Source organism: Brachyhypopomus gauderio, chromosome 2 (assembly GCF_052324685.1).
Source record: "Brachyhypopomus gauderio isolate BG-103 chromosome 2, BGAUD_0.2, whole genome shotgun sequence".
NCBI lineage: Eukaryota > Metazoa > Chordata > Actinopteri > Gymnotiformes > Hypopomidae > Brachyhypopomus > Brachyhypopomus gauderio.
The window spans coordinates 20,540,587-20,558,047 of NC_135212.1; the positions used below are offsets into that span (position 1 = coordinate 20,540,587).

General features: G+C 46.3%; 2 protein-coding genes across 5 annotated transcripts in view; both read left to right on the forward strand.

Annotated features, from left to right (window-relative positions):
* Positions 1-16,442, forward strand: part of cngb1a (cyclic nucleotide gated channel subunit beta 1a) — a 45,820-nt gene extending 29,378 nt beyond the window's left edge. The window contains exons 39-41 of the mRNA XM_076990621.1: positions 473-649; positions 1,824-5,150; positions 16,404-16,442. Coding sequence (XP_076846736.1) covers positions 473-647 — 175 coding nt within the window. The 3' untranslated portion in view covers positions 648-649; positions 1,824-5,150; positions 16,404-16,442. The remainder of the gene's footprint in view (positions 1-472; positions 650-1,823; positions 5,151-16,403) is intronic.
* kifc3 (kinesin family member C3) overlaps positions 5,621-17,461 on the forward strand; it is a 28,611-nt gene continuing 16,770 nt past the window's right edge. The window contains exon 1 of one of the 4 annotated variants that reach the window (XM_076990597.1): positions 5,621-5,864. The gene's annotated coding sequence lies outside the window, so the exon portion shown is untranslated. Of the gene's footprint in view, positions 5,865-10,517; positions 10,539-13,961; positions 14,171-17,461 lie in introns of those variants that run through there. The other 3 variants (XM_076990583.1, XM_076990588.1, XM_076990605.1) reach the window with 3 other exon arrangements.

Genomic DNA, 17,461 nt, shown 5'->3' on the forward strand with positions numbered 1-17,461 from the left:
TAAAGCCTAGGTCATGTTTGGCCTGACTGAACCAATTACATTTTCACAGAGATTCTTGTATAATGTACTAGATCAAGGAAGTTCAGTATCTCCTACCCACTCCTTCAGCTGAATGGGAATTAAAGTCTATTAGTGTGTGATTAATATGTTAGCAAGGAGTTCACTAGGATCAGAAAAAGGGTAAAGCCATTCAGTCCTAAACCTAAATTCAGTTTGTATGTGTGTGGTTAGTGTTGATGTACCTATCTGCACAATAAGGTCTTATGATCCTTATAATTTCACAAATGCATTTGTCCACAAAAGTGAAAGTCTCACTCACATGTGCATTTTATATATACACCTGACCCAACCCAACTAACCAAACACGTCATTAACTCAGCCAGTGAGTGTAACATGGGCCCCACTGGACAGATCCTCGCCCACGCTCAACCACATGCGTGTGTGAGCTTGTTCCTGTGTTTGGGTTTCTCAGAAAGATGCTGACAAAGGACAAGAAGCCTCCAGAAGAGAAGGGAGTTCAGGAAACTGGCCAGATCCTCCTGACACGCCCAGAGACTCCTAAGCTCTTCAAGGCGGCCCTGATGGTGGCCAAAGGCGAGACGTTTGCCAAGCTGAAGGGGACTTACAAGAGCAGTGAAGCACAGTAGAGGTGCGTATACCACTCCCTCATCCAGGTGTCATCATTAACGTCCCAGAGTGACATTATTACCTCACCACAGGTTTCACACATGTGGACAAATCTATAGAATGCGTAGTGAGACAAACTTTCCCCAATCCATGGCCTTCATGGTGTGAAATCATTCAATTAGAAGCTAGCCAGCCCTAACTTGTTATAAGACAAATACAAAGCAACCATATAATGATGAAACTCTGCATAGAAAGAGGTAAAAATCTATTGTATGACTCTATTTACATTTGTGGATGTAGAATTTGGACATAAGAGTATTAATAAAGAAATTAATTCTAAAGTCAATATAATAATTTGAAAAAAACTTAATCAAACTGAAATGAAGGCAAATTGGACTAAAAGGTAAGAAAGCCGTTTGTCAGTATCAAACAAATATTTGTATATATCCACAGGAAAAAATTGTTCCATGGTTTCGCATTGTCAATGACAAAAAATGAGCATTTTCAAAGCCAAATCTGCAACATAATGATAATTAACCAGACACATAGATAGGACTGCTGAAGCCTCCTTTTATTTGGGAGGGACCAGGTGTTTGAGGTGTGGTGTAGCAGCTTTGGCCCACATACTGGGTGGGTCATTGTTATGACAACATGGTCTGCTGAACACTTCATATAAAGTTTCATGTACGGCCCTTCACGAGTTGTTACATCCTAAAATCATTAACCCCACACTATCAGTTTGCAGTCTAGATAGAAGTCACAAAAACGGTTCTCAAAACAGTTTCAAAATATAAAAGTGTTTTTCTTAAAATAGCAGACCCACAGTTAATACACCTGGACATTTTCGCATTTTTTATTGCTGAGTACATGGTCCAGGACCATCACAGACACTTATTTTCTCAGAAAACTGACTCCGTTTACTGACTATTACGACGAAATAAAGATAGCTTAGCTAAATAGATCGTAAACATTTGGTTGCAGCATCTTCAGGTGTAGATCCACCATTAACACGCATCTAGAGGTGCAAAAGGTATTCAAAAAGTAAAAGTCAGGTAAAACCTGATTAGCAAATCCAGACCATAGAGGACTTTTACTTTATAACTTGTCCACCTCTGTGCATTTATCCCAATAGTTACATCTAGCTTTGTGAAGTGGGATGTTCCTGATCACCTGAAATCTCCACCTCTGCCCGTCAGGTCTAGGCCTCCACTCCTAACCCCAAAGCACCAATCACTCCACCCAAACCCCACCCCAAGCACAGCGCTGTTACGGTCCCCGCCACACCCCCAAATGTGGCAGCATGGAGAGGAGATTAAACACGTGGAGCTGGGTCCTACAGAGGAAGAATATGGAAAAGGCAAGGAAACAGAAGAAAGGGGAAAGATCAAAGATGTGTCGTAACCGTGGGAGGGGAAAGAGCAGAGGCTGCTGGGAAATACACTATATTGCCAAAAGTATTCGCTCACCTTCCTTGACTCACATATGAGTGACATCCCATAACTAATCCATAGGGTTCAATATGATGTTGGTCCACCCTTTGCAGCTAGAACTGCTTCAACTCTTCTGGGAAGGCTGTCCACCAGGTTTAGGAGTGTGTTTATGGGGATTTTTTCGCATTTGTGAGGTCACATGCTGATGTTGGATGAGAAGAACTGGCTCTCGGTCTCCGCTCGAATTCATCCACAAAGGTGTTCTATCGGGTTGAGGTCAGAACTCTGTGCAGGCCAGTCAAGTTCATCCACACCAGACTCTGCCATCCATGTCTTTATGGACCTTGCTTTGTGCACTGGTGCACAGTCATGAAGTGGAAGGGGCCAGCTCCAAACTGTTCCCACAAAGTTGAGAGCATGGAAGTTGAGAGCATGGAATTGTCCAAAATGTCTTGGTATGCTGAAGAATTCAGAGTTCCTTTCACTGGAACTGAGGGGCCAAGCTCAGCTCCTGAATAACAACCCCACACCATAATCCCCCCTCCACCAAATTTACACTTGGCACAATGCAGATAGACAAGAACCGTTCTCCTGGCAACCACCAAACCCAGACTCGTCCATCCGATTGCCAGATGGAGAAGTGTAATTAATCACTCCAGAGAACACACCTCCTCTACTTTAGAGTCCAGTGGCGGTGTGCTTTACACCACTGCAGCCAAAGCTTTGCATTGCACTTGGTGATGTATGGCTTGGATGGAGCTGCTCAACCATGGAAACCCATTCCATGAAGCTCTCTGTGCACTGTTCTTGAGCTAATCTGAAGGCCACATGAAGTTAGGATGTCTGTAGTGATTGACTCTACAGAAAGTTGGTGACCTCTTAACACTATGCACTTCAGTATCTGCTGAATGAAAATTTCACGACTGGATTTGTTGCACAGGTGACATCCTATCACAGTTCCACGCTGGAATTCACTGAGCTCCTGAGAGTGACCCATTCTTTCACTAAAGTTTGTAAAAACAGTCTGCATGTCTAGGTGCTTAATTTTATACAACTGTGTCCATGGAAGTGATTGGAACACCTGATTCTGACCATTTGGATGGGTGAGCGAATACTTTTGGCAGTATAGTGTATTCTGAGTCATGTGCAGCTTGGTTTCCTTGTACTGCCTGGCTCTTTTTTTTTTTTTTTTACAGCGAAGACTTTCTAAACGTCTTTTACTGAAGAGCCAAGTCTGATGACACAAAAAGGACAAAGTCAGTTACATGACCCATTCGGCCAGCGATTACAAAACCCTGGGCTGGATTTGGCTTCAAGGACCAGATTTGAATGCCTGTCTCCCACATATCAAAAGCCAAAACAAATACACAATTGTTTTCATCCTAAATAAATGTACAGTGTTTGGGCTGGGGTACTTGGTACACAACTGTCAATGAATTTCCAATGCTATTAGATGGTAGCTTTAGTGGTACTGTTCTCCTTTAAAGGGTAACTGGCGTCAAGCAGGCAAGAGAAGGAGGAGCTTTAAGAGCAACAGAGGCCAGTGTGTTGTGGAATCTACACTGTGCTAAATACAAGTTCCTCTGCTTTCAGGACTTGCGTGCTAATATACTGCCGCTGTCCCTTGTGATTATAGCTTTGGAAGAACTGACCAGCAGATGCTGACACACACCCATAAAATAATTCACAGTTACCCATATGTGATGGCTTTAGTTAGATTTCTTAGATTAAATTATTAGAGCCATTGTAAATTCTGCTTTAGAGTGTTGATGCATTGAAAAGTATTATTGCCATGTTTAGGATCATTTTTACTTCAGTATAATCTAGAAATGGCTAGAAATAATTTGTTTTTTAGAGAATATAAGCAATAAGAGTTATAAGCATTTACAGTAATGGAGGATTGTCCTATGCACAGTATAAGAAGAGTAACGCTGTGCAATACAACAATATTCTTGTTTGTTTGTTTGTATATGTGGTATTTGTCTTTCATAGCCCAGCTCACAGTATTGATCAGTGCGAATAGTTGACAATAACCATTTTCAGGTCAGCACTGGGTAGTTGGTGCTAGACTGGTACACACACCCAGTAACCTACAGACCCCTGCGCGTCTGTGTGTGGAACAATCACAAGGCCTCTATGTATGATGCAAGACTGATAGATAAAGGCCGAAGTGGAAGTCCTCCTGCTCATGACATCCTCCTGCAGAACAGTCCTGAGCAGTGAGAGGGGAACAGGAAGCTTTGGAAGTTTGCGGGATGTGTTTTCATTGTCCCCCCCACCAGCAGACCGGAGACAGGAAGTGAGAAAAGGCGTAACATCTAGGAAACAGTACCAACGTGCTTTTGTTCAGCAGAGGAGTAGCCGCCTGCAAATGTTTCAGTCGTAAGAGAACTCTACAATAGAGCAGGAACATGGCTTCTGGTGCGAGGCATTTAAAGAATATGGTTGTGTTGAATTCTTCATTGGGAATCTCTCCCTACATATATATTTTGTGCATATAGTGTAAAGTGCGCATAATATTATATAGTGATCACATGCTACGACATATACATATTTTTGGTACATCTAGATGCATGAGCTTCAGACAGCTGCCCACTGTCGTTTAATGCTCTAAGCCATCTAACCAGGGACTGTTAACGCGATTTGGGAAGGACACTGAGAACATGCAGAGAACATTTCTTCTTTGTGTGACTTATTGTAGCTCTGCACCAGTGTTCAGGTTGAGCATGGTCAGGTCAAGTCAACACGAGTTGCCATAAAACAGCTTTACAAATGTAGGGGTTCAGATCTCTAATGAGCAAGCCAGAGTCGGCAGCAGCAGGAAACACACCCTGGATGGAATTAAGGAAGTGACTGTGGGAGGATCAAGACTGAAGAAGAAGGAACCCGTCCTCCATGGGCAGCCCGTGCTTCATTACGTTGTGTTTAGTCCAAGTAGCCACTTCAATACAGATGAGAGTTTTGGCTGCTCCGGTGGGTCTAGGGTAGGGGAGCTGTTTCTGCATCCACTGCAGCAGATGGGATGGCCAGATGGGCATGGCAATTTGAGCTCATCAGAAGGACTGACAGTTTCTGAAGACTGTTGGTAGTAAGGTAGCCAGTGACATCTCTTCACATGCACAGGAATATTTTAAAGCAAAGCACACTTCACAGTATTAATTTTGTTGAATAATTATCACGTGAAGTTGCAAACGTGACTCAAGAATAAACGAAAATGTATCCATTATTAATAACATTTGTTTTATTACATTTCACCATATTATTTTCTCTATTGTATAAATGTTTGTAATCCTCAAGAAATCCCTATTTGAAATTACACACGGTCTTAAAACAATCTGACCTTTGAGTTAATCATATGTTCATGATTATCAAGACTTTAAAATTGTCCCAAATGTTATCTGAAATCACGGGGTTTTCGTTTGTATCCTAAATGAAAGTATTATTTCCCTTATGTTTGTTTGTTTGTTTGTTGCAGGTTTAGGGGTTTGGTTCTCGGTGTTTTGGGGTTCTCTGTTGAACCGGCGCTGCTCTGCGTCACTATTAGAGCGCGCTCAGCTGTGCGCGTGTCACGCTTCTCGTGCTCGTGTCATTCTCCGGGGCTGTGTCCCCGCGCGCTTCAGGAAAGGTTTTGCTCGTCTTTAAAACTACATTATACCCATTTTTGATTGACGTGTATCCAAACGGGTGGTTTTATAAAACAACACCGAGCGCTACAGATTAAAAGAAAGAAAGGCTACCACTGTGAGACTGGATTAAGGAAGAAATAATCTGAGGAGGAAAACCTCGGCGTGCTGGCCCAGCGCGAGCGTAAGCGCCTTCATTCCTTCTGCTGCTTGACTGGGATATAACATGCCGCCTGCTTCTACTAATGCACGTTTAAGGTTACGCTTCTTATGTGTTTGATCACTATCTGTAAACATGTAGGTTGTTTCTGCCCGACACCAGACACGTTAACAGCGACTTGAAGGGTTTTTGTAAGTTTAAATGTTGTAATGGGGATGACGAAAATGGAAAGTTTTCTGGTGAACTTCGTTTTATGACGTTTGCGCATAGACGTCCGGCCAAAAGCGAATCAGAAATACACTCGTATTTTCCTTTTCTGTAGTATCTGAATGTTTGTGATACTTTGTTTTTTTTGTGTGTAAAGACCAATTTCCCAGTTTTAAGAGTTGGTTCTAAAGGATTAAAAGAAATGAGTGCTTGACACTCCTGCAGACCAGCTGTAAGTTTCCAGGTTCCGTGACCACAACTTTGACCTCACACTGCTGTAGAAGTTAAGAACTAGTCAGTGTCGAAACCATGTGTCACCCAAACCGGCATGTCAAGGTTCCTCGAGTCGAAACGGCGCAGTTGAAGTTCCGAGTGAAGTGATGCTGTTGGTGCGGGTGTAGTGAAGATGCACCAACTACTGAAACAGCGCAATCAGCTGCAGATTTCTAAAGGATGCTTGATTAAAAAACATGGAAATATTTCTAAACCGTGTGTGTGTGTGTGTGTGTGTGTCTGTGTGTGTGTGTCTGTGTCATTGCCAGTAAAAACAAAAGCCATGTCAGTTTGGGTGGGGTGGCTTGGGGTGGCAGTTAAAGTTCTACAGCCCACATCATACCGGCCCGTGGTTTACATTCCAACGTGGGTCGGGACCATCGGGGAATTGGGCTTTTCTTTACTGTTTACGTCGCCGTGGAGTATGTTGTATGTACTCCACAGTTGTATGTTTGCTGATGGGGGTGGCGGCTTATCCGGCGGTTCAGCCTGTTCTTCCTCTCTTTCATGTGAACCAGTGAGCCGGGTTCGTGACCGTTGGATAACAGTAACAAACAGGAGAAAGAATCCGCACTGGAAAGTGTAAGCTTGTTCTTCCTGGACGTAAATGTCCTAATGTTGCAGAAAGGTAGATTGACCCGTCTGCTAACCTTCTTTCACTGTCGGCAGCACCTTGCTAGTTTAAATATTTGCTTTAACATAGTTTCGTATAGGCTGTTTTAGACATGCGTGTGTGAATTATATTATCCCAGTGGAGTCTTTATGTAGGCCTATTTATGCAACATGCTGGGAAAATGGGAACTGCCATATAACCTCCTCACACGGATCTAGTCAGCAAATTGCTTTCTACAAATAACCACGGTTTCCTGGAGTTATGTAATTGTCTTGATTGAGAACAGATTATTCCATGTTTCGCTCCACCCAACAGAGGGCGCTCTTCTCTTTTGCTAATATCTCCTTGTACATGTTCGATTTCATTCAAATTTCGGATTCTCCAACTGGTATAACTCATGTAGTCTTATAGTCTATAATTCATAATAATTCAAATGACATGTTGGTGCTGTAAAGCATCCTATGCTGGGTTTAACCTCCTCACCACGAGTATCCCCTGTAGAGGCGGTGGCCAGAGAGACGGGAGGTTCACGTGTTCTACAAAGCACATGTGTGTAGCAGAAACATACAGCCACAGCATGGCCGTTTCCCCACCAGCGTACACGGTCCTCTACGGTCCCGCCCTGGTGGAGACTGTGAGTCACTCTCTTCACTGAGGTTACTGCTGAGCACTGCCTCTGTTTCAGCTACTTTAGCTGTGGTGGGTTAGGGCTAGGGAAGTGTGGGGAATACAGATCCTCACATCAGTGCCTGAGACACGAGTGTCTCATTTATGGTTTTGTTCAAAGAACAATTTAAGAGGACACACACACACTGATTGACGCACACAGTCCTTTTTCTTGGGTGGGGACGTTTATGGTGTTGCAGCACGTTTGTGTTGAGATGTACCCTGTGATTTCTGAGCAACACTATAATTTACTTCTAAAATAACACAGCACACGTCACACATGCAGGACATCATACTACCATGTCGAAGGTGCTGCTAACAAGAGTGAGGTTGTCTCACTCTAAACTGAAGGACTGCACATTTGCGCTCTAAACTAACGAGGCTGTTGTTCATCTAGCCGTCTTTTTAGAGTCCCAATAGTCCCATTGTTTTGAGTGTGAGCTTCGAGTTTTGTTTACTGAAGTGAATTTTTTCTTTGAAATTAGTTGCACTCTTGGGTAGCTTGATTTGTTGCCAGAATACTGGAGTGAAAAGACGCGGAGGTAAGACATGTTCTGGTTGGACAAGTCTCACTTTGATCTCATCAAAATATTCTGCTTTGTGTAACACCCATTTAGATAGCAGTGTAGATAGTAGATGATTTACACAGTGTATGCAAACAGCACTGATGCTGATTAATCTTTCATTTCATGAATGTGTATGGATGTTTTTGATGAGTCATTGTTTGCAAACAAACCAAGTTTGCTTCAAATAATGTGGGCCTTAACTACCTGTGAGTTTTACTATTTTTCAAGGCGTACTGCAATATGTACCAACATAGTTGCATATAATATCTCTAAGTCTTAAGCAGGGCAGAGTTGGCTACTTTGCAGAACAGCAGTAATGACATGAAGCAATAGTGTCACATAACACAAAGCACAGCTTAGTGGCAATAAATGATAAAAATGAAACCTTTTACCCTTTCAGTCAGACCTTTCACTCATTTAGCCTTGATGTATGCCCTGAGAGGCAAAGTTCATTCAGCCTGTTCATTCATGGCTGTTATGGTCAAATGCTAAAGAGTGCACTTTGTGGGGAAGTGTGTGTGTGTGTGTGTGTGTGTGTGTGCGCGCGCAGCACTAGAGAGACTAAAGAAGTGGAAGAGGGGGTGTTTTTCTGGGTCCCCAACCCCCATGCGGGGAGAGGGCGTTCTGTGCTGGTGATATCGTGGCAGCATAGGGCCCGTCTCAGGCTGCGGTGCTGACCAGCCGTCTGGGTTCTCCCACTCTGATCAGCGTTGGCACGTCCCGCCAGGCGACATGGCCGTCTGCCATTGTGCTGCTACCCTGGGGTGGTGGGGCGACGGGAAGATCCGTCTGGGACGCTGTAATGAGGTCGTCTCGCTAAGCCCGTGGCCAATCAGAGGCCTCCGTCTGGATCATCAGCACTCAGAACAGGTGGTGGTGTGTGGTTTCTGTCTGCTTCCTCATGTTTTTTTGGGAATGGAGCATTATGGCGAACGAAGTCCGTTACGATGGCTTCAGAATCACTGGACCGGTGGTTGGTATAGGAAGAGGGATTGTGTGTGATTGGGACGCGTGCTCTGACTCCCACTGCGGGGAGGAGGGGGACTTTTGTTTGCAGTCTCTCACACATACCCACTAAACCCTGGATAAGGACAACGTGGGACTGTTCCTAGTCTGCCCGAACAAGGAAGAGAAGTTTCTTCACTGACCTCGGGCTGTTTCTACTGCGCTGCTCCTGGATTGCCGGCATTGTTTTGATGCCAAGGTTAATGATTCTCAGGACTTCTTATGGACATGGCTAGGGCAGTCAGAGACGTGGCCTCTAACGAGGTCCTACAGAGCTCAGGAACAATGGGATCATTATGACAACGAGCGGGCGCAGATGCAAAGAATGTTGGACTTCACTCTGGCCGTGTTTATCTTATTTCCAGAGCAGTTTGGACGTTTATCAGGGGTGTGTCTGCGGGCATCCAGGTGAGGGAGAGGTGGGCAGCTATAAAAGCACAATATCGGCCGATTCCTACCGCACGTCCCTACCGACCATGCAAGCGAGATATACCGTCCGTCATTCCATCGGCCGGTCAGAGCGGTGGATTATCGAAACGCTTCACTGAGCATTAGGACCCTCTCTGCTCGTGTCTATCTGAAACCATCACACTGACAGCTCGGGGTCAGCACAGCTGACCCACGTGGGGATCTGTGGCATCTGAAGATCGACATAACGATCCTGACCATAAATGCGCTACCGATCAGAACAAGATTCTTTATTTTTTGCCTCCAGTGTTCCCTTATTCTTTCTTGTGCTTGAGTCTCTCTCTCTCTCTCTCTCTCTCTCTCTCTCTCTCTCTCTCTCTCTCTCTCTCTCTCTCTCTCTCTCTCTCTCTCTCTCTCTCTCTCTCTCTCTCTCTCTCTCTCTCAGTTTTGCTATAGATAGTTAAGAGTTTAACAAGACTCTGAGAGTTCTTTGTGGGGCAGCTTTGTAGAAGCTGCATTCTAGAAACAGGGTCGTGTTTCAGACGCTCCGTGACCGAAGACGAGAGCAGCGCTGGACACCGTAGCACCTGACCGTAACCTGCACCGCTAGGTAACGTCTCCATCGCGCTCTCCCGAGACGGCCGTCTCGCTCCACGCAGCAGAGCGTCGCGGGACGCGTCTGGAGAGCCCGGCGGGACTATGCACGTTCTGTTCACCTTGCTGCTGCTGTCCATACAGAACCTGTTAAAAAAGCCAAGGGCCCTGGAGCTCCATGAGATCGAGGCTGCAGAGCTCAGCGAGGAGCCCAGCCTCAAGGGGTCTCGGCCAGGCCGCAGGAGGAGGGACAGGAGCCCCTTTCCTGGAGCTCACACAGCCCGTGGTGCCGGGGACCGGGACCAGCAAAGCCCGGGAGCCATGGCAAGCAAAGGGGTGGTCACTGATGGCAACGAGAGAGCGCAGGTGAGAGAAAGTGTCCAGAGGAGAGCAAGAGAGGGAATTAGGCAGTGAGCAACAGTGGCAACGTAATTCAGCAAACTTGTTGCTTGACAGTGGGACTGCAACACTGTTTCTGCTTTATTGTTTTGGTTTCCTTGTTCTTCAGAGTTTTCCACACTTGTCTAAATGAAATAAATTATGAATTGAATTTAGATGTGTGTACATTTGATATGGAGACTATTTCTTTGCCAAATTGCATCAACCAAGATTAAAGTTGACCACAGAAAGGAAGCTAACATTGCATCCTGCAGGAGACGTGCGATTATTTTAAAAAGTACATCAGACATTTGTCTGCTGTGACTTTACTACCGTGGAAATGATGGAGAATATTTTGACTCTTAAAATGTGTTCTGTTTGGTTATTAGACATCCCCATTCTTCCGAAATGGTGGCCGTCCTGCTGTTGTAGGACTGGTTTGTATATCTCTGTCTCCATATTGGTTGAAGTGTTATTGATTTTAGTTAAATCCAAGTGTTTCTCGGTCAGGGAGCAGCTCACTGTCTGAGTTGTCTATCTTGGACAGAGGACAGGTGTTTTTAAACACGTCAGCTGTAGAGGAGTTTGAACTGCTAAGATGGAAAACTTTCTCAGGAATGAAGGTGACTCGTATCAGTTCGGTCTTTGCACTGGGTGGGTATTAATGAGTTCTTGTATACCATCAGAGCATTAATATGATTCCTGACAGTGAAGCTTGTTCTCTTGCTTTTTCTCCCTCTCTGTCTCATTTCCTTTGTTTATTTTTCCTTTCTTTCTTTTGTACGCATCTTCCCATCTCTCTCTCCTATCTTTGTGTATAGTTTGTTTGTTTTCTTTATATCTCTTTATACCTCTTTACAACAAATTTTTAAATTTTTTTCCCAAGTATCAAGTTTTTCTCTTTATCTTCTCTGACCCTAATGTGCTTCCTTGTTTAGTGGTCCAGTTACCTTATCAGCCATTAAAGCCCGTTAATAAGCTGGGGATGTGTGCGGGCGCTCAGCTGTCTGTAGTGTTAAAGGGCTGGATCAGCGATTACGTAAGCAGACTTAATCTGAATGATGGAAATGTACTTCGCCCTGACCAGTGACACACACCCCCCCCCCCCCCCCCCCCCCCCCCACTCCTCAGAGTGGTCTCTTATCTCAGTGTCCTGCTTTTACCTGTTTGTGTGTGTTAAGAGTTTATGTCCTCCCATAAAACATCATTTAATTTGTTCTCAATCAATTTAATAAAAGGGGTGGGGTGTCACGGAGCTCACGGGTGGGGTCGTGTTCCACGGAAATAACTCCTTGTCCGCGTTGACATTCTCCCTCTGCTGTCACGCCTCGCGCCATGGCGGGAGACTGAGAGGAGGGGGTGGGGCTTGGTGAAGGGGCGTGGCCCCTAGAGAGACTGAGAGGAGGGGGTGGGGCTTGGTGAAGGGGCGTGGCCCCTAGAGAGACTGAGAGGAGGGGGCGGGGCTTGGTGAAGGGGCGTGGCCCCTAGAGACTGAGAGGAGGGGGCGGGGCTTGGTGAAGGGGCGTGGCCCCTAGAGAGACTGAGAGGAGGGGGCGGGGCTTGGTGAAGGGGCGTGGCCCCTAGAGAGACTGAGAGGAGGGGCTGGGGTTGGGTGAAGGGGCGTGGCCCCTAGAGAGACTGAGAGGAGGGGGTGGGGCTTGGTGAAGGGGCGTGGCCCCTAGAGAGACTGAGGCTGTTTCTCAATTCAGGGGCTGCAGCCCACGAAGTGCGCATTTGTAGGCCGGTTACGTCACTGCGCCACGACGAGGCTGTCCCAATTCGTGGGCTCCTTCTTATGCGGCCGACGAATGTAGCCTTCAAAACCCCGAAAACGAAGGATGCATCTGAGTATCCTTCGCGTCCCACCATATCCCAGGATTCATTGCTCTATGAACAATAAACAGGCGGAGTCTAGTGTTCGGGCCGAGGAATTCGTTTTTAAATGTCGGTATTTTTTAAATATGGACATTTATACTGCAATGAGATGCTAAATAACATGCCAGTTATTAATGATATTGCAGGTAAATATGTGCTTTGAGTATTTACTAAAGAGTAACGTTTATAAAAATACATTGAATTTTGTTAAGAAGTTATACTTCCCGCCAAACATGTGAATACATGTTCAACGCATTTTCTTTTAGGCATTTGTGGGTGATGTGATATTTGTCAGACAGCGCACTAACACGTATGTACCGTATGAAACGGGGCAGAGCGTGGTCACGCAAACATACGTCTTGCGAAGACTAGACTGTCTCATTTAACAGCCGTGAGATGCAGCCTACCCGGCCTTCGAAGTGTGTGGCCACCGTGGGCTGCGGTCTACGCGGTCTACGTAGGCTGCAGCCGCTGAATTGAGATGCAGCCTGCGAGGAGGGGGTGGGGCTTGGTGAAGGGACTGAGAGGAGGGGGCGGGGCTTGGTGAAGGTGCGTGGCCCCTAGATAGCCCTGCAGGAGAACAGTGTCAGTGTATCACTTCTCTTGGAGTCAGTGAATAGTCTGTTAATACACAGCACAAAGGAATGGGCAGTTCTGGCATTTGAACTGGTACAGAAAACGTGTGTGTGTGTGTGTGTGTGTGTGTGTGTGTGTGTGTGTGTGTGTGTGTGTGTGTGTGTGTGGAGACTGTACTGGGCTTTAACACGTAAACATTAATCAGACTATGGGAACTTCTTCTCATCTGCATTACTGCTCATTCACTGGCTGTACGGCTGTATTGTATGCGCACACATTCAAAGACTTTCATTTTCATATAATGTAGTACATATCTATGTACTACGTATTGGTATCTGTAATATTACGTTTTGACCCTAGCATACGTGTGCGCACACACTAGAGGTCAGTCAGGTGAGAGCTGGCGTTGACATTTTTTTTTTGAGGTTTGGCTTGTGTGTTTTTTTTTGTACAGTTTGTTTTTGATGACCTGTGGACATTTAGTTGAAACATGTTTCTGCAGGTGTACTTGAGCAAGCAGACATTGCAGGTGGTGAGTGTTAAACAGGTGCTTAAGTTCAGTTTTATTTGTTATTATGAAATATAAAGAAAACCAAAAAGTGTTAAATGTTGGCCAATTTCCTGCTCTCAGAATATCAGTATCGACCATTGAAAAACCCATATCGCTTTAACACTAATACACACACACACACACACACACACACACACACACAGATGTGCAGAGCAATGGCTTAGTTGAACAGTGGGATACTCTGTTTAAAATATTTATTCCTCTGACTGAGAGAGAGACAGGAATGAGAGAGATACAGGCAGAGAGAGAGATACAGAGAGAGATAAGGTGGTGGGGGGGGGGGGTTTTTTTCTGGGCTCCCATTCCACTGTTACTAAGGAACAACGCATAGAATGTGTGTGTGTGTGTGTGTGTGTGAGAGAGAGAGAGAGAGCTCCGTATACAGACTAAAGAGAGCAGAATGTGTGTGTGGCGCAGGGCTTGCTAGCACGCGTCTGTGTGTGTGTGTGAGAGAGAGAGAGAAAGAGAGAGAGAGAGGGGGAACGGGAACGGGAACGAGAGAGAGTGTGTGCATGCGTGTGTGTGTTTGTAATCCATAAAGACGAGCGCTCAATGGCGATTGCAGGATGAGGCGAGCCAGGAGACTGCGGGGAGAGCGGTAAGTACAGGCGGAGAGGGAGAGATGGAGAGAGGGAGTGATGGTCAGGGTCGTCCACACAATCTGCACGGAGAATGTGCATTTATCACTGGCCTCCGGTGCTGGCTAATCCCCCCCGAGGCAGCATCCATCACGATGGGAGTGTGTGTTGGCGTTGGAGCCACCACCCATGGCGGGAGCTTGCGTTTAGCACCACCACCACCCCTGCCTGGGGCGGTGCTGTGCCCGCGATCCAGAGCTCTGGTGCAGGTAGAACGCCTTTCTTCGCTAGCCCCTTTATTACTTGGAGATGGGAAGCCAGTGATGTGAGGTCTTTCGTACTCCTGTGTTGTGTGTGTGTGTGTGTGTGTGTGTGTGTGTGGGGAGGGTTCTTTGCATGCATGAGACAAAGGCAGAATGACTGCAGATGCTCCACACACTGCAGATAGTGACAGTCTGCATGACCACAGGATCCATTACAGTGTGCAATGGTGACAGACTGTGTTGGGGGGGTCGTTTTTATGGCTGGTGAATAATTGATGCCACAGTCCGTAATGTAATGAAGTGCTGTTGGAGTTTGTTAAAGCCGTGTGAACTGGTTACGGACGGAGGGTCTGTTCTTCTCCCTCCGTCACACCAGTGATCTATGACCAGAACCAAAGTGCACGACAGCCCTTAATGGTGTGATCTGTGTCCGTGTGCTCTCCTCACACACGTAGCCGCACAGAGGCACGCAGGCCACGCCCCCTCCTCCTGGAGTGAGCTTCTGCTCCACTGATAAGGCGGATCATTTATAACCTCGTAGCTGGTGTGTCTGGCCAGAATCTGCAGAGAAAACTGGGTTAATGGGATTCACCAGTCCCTGTGGGCGTGAGCATGTATGTGAGTGTGAGAGCGTGTCTTCGTGGGTCTACATGTGTGTGCACATGCATGTGTCTGAGCGGTGTGTGTGCGCGTGCTCTGTGTGTGTGTGTGTGCGTGTGTGAACGCTGCAGATGCTGGAGAGGGTGCTAGACGTCTCTGCGTGGTCTGGCAGGGGAGTGAAGGAAGGATCCACTTAATCTCCTCTCTGCTTCATTTTTTTTTAGCTTAATCTCTCCATTTTTTTTGCTTAAGCTCCTTCATAATTTGAAACAGGTGTTTTGCGCAGGCAGATAAAAACCAAACTGTGTCTGAGTGAATGGTGCCGGATCCATCTGACCAGCAAGCGGGACTCCTGGGTACCGGTGCTCAGAGGCCCCTGTTGTGTGCAGCTCCTTGGGGAGGAGCACCAGACCCCGGGCTGAAAATGACACTCTGCTCGCGTTTCACTCCCGGGAGACTAACCTGATCCCGAGGACGGGGAGAAGACGGAGAGTGATCCAGGCAAGAGAGCAGAAGTCCAATGCGTTTGGCCGGTGTCGTGGAAAAAGCATCGAGCACTTTCCGTGAGATGAACCTGCCTGTTTGAAATCGCAGGGATGTTATGGCCCCCTAGTGGCCACTGATCAAATCGCACTGCCTTTAGGCATCAAAAGACCGTTGGCACGTCATCTTATTGGACATCCCATTCTAAAACTATGAGCTTTAATATGGAGTTGAAAACAAACCCAGACCATTATCCCTCCTTCACCAACCTTCCTTATTAGTATCCAGGCATTCCAGTAGGCTGCATTCTCCTGGCATCTACCAAACCCGGATTAATCCATCATAGTATGATTCATCACTCCAGAGAACACGTTCCTTCTGCTCCAGAGTCCAGTGGCGGCATGCTTTAAATATTTGGCACTGCACACGGTGACTTTAGGCCTGTGCACAGATGCTCTTCCATGGAATTGCACGTCACACGGGTCTCATGCTGGTGCTTCCAGAACTGCTCCACCCTGCAGGCATACGTGTTCTACCACTTCATGTCTGTCGCTCCTACATGTTTTATTACACAGAAGCTCTTGCAGACATTTTATGAAACCACAGGAAAAAGATGGCATCACTATCACATTTAAAGCCAGTGAGTTCTATTTATAGCTTTAGCAGTGAGCGTGGTTGAATGACCTGAACTCAGTAACTGGGATAGGTATCCTAATACTACATACATATCTAGTCATCTGTAAGGCTGACTGCTGATGGAGAGACTCTGGCCCTGATGGAGTAAGGTGCAGGGTCTCGAAAGCTTCAACACAGGATGGTAGAGTCCATTAAAACAACTGCACATTTTTCTCACGTTTCTGACGACGTGTTTCTCACTGCTGCACCAAACGTTGTCCGTTCCTCCCAGATAGGGGGCGCAGTGGAGTTTTGCAGTGCGTGGGAGGAGGGCCCATTGGAACAGGTGAGGATACTCCTCTGGACTGGGCCCAGAACGTCTGGTCCATTTCTCCAGGCACTGCAGGGAGAGACCGTGGGTGGGGGGAAGAAGCCATCTGCTGACTGGCTTAAAGGATTATGGGTAATCACAGCAGCAGGGGGCGGAGCCACAGCTCTTCACCTCTTGCCTGTCAGCGAATGACTGCGCTCTCTCTCCCTCCCATCTTCTCTGGAAGCTTCTCTGCTGACAGGTAGCATTAACACTGGGGTGAAGTTCCACACCACCCAGTTATCACACGCTGGTCAGTGGTTTACTGCGAGATGTTGGGCTGGGTGGGGTCACTTTTGCATAAGGGATGTCTGAACCGGGAACGAGGCCACGACCACTTCATGCATGCCATGGACTGCAGGAAAACTCGACTACTGGTGTGTGTGTGTGTGTGTGTTTTTGTGTTGTAGGGTACCTAGCCTTAGACGTAGCCTTAGAATATTGAGCATGAGGTGCATCTTGTAATAAGTGCAGCTGGTGTATCCATTTGACAGTACGGCAGACAGAGTTGGCATTTCTAGTGAACATTTTGGCCAGAATTGCTATACCTCATGTGTAGACTCCGAATTGTCTGAAGCACCAGCTCACCAGACCCTACTGCAACGGCTTCACTAGTTATTATTTACATATTGACACACAGTTGGATAGACGCTACGATGCTTTTGGCCATGCACAGCTTTAAATTAAACATTACAACACGCACATCGCGATACTCCTCAATGGCTAACTGGTTTAGTGAAAGCTGTATCCAACACGTAACCCGATTAACATTCCTCTCTTGTAGTAGTGACATCAGCCTCGTAACCGACCAATCACCATGCTTAACATCTATTGTTGCTACTGGTCATGGCTGGTTAATACATGGCGGCGAGACATGATGTTTGTATGTGGGAATGAACCTACAGTATGAATGAACTTTGATAGCATGGTTTCTATCCCCACAAGAGACTTATTAATTCATATGCAGTAAAACCTCCTCT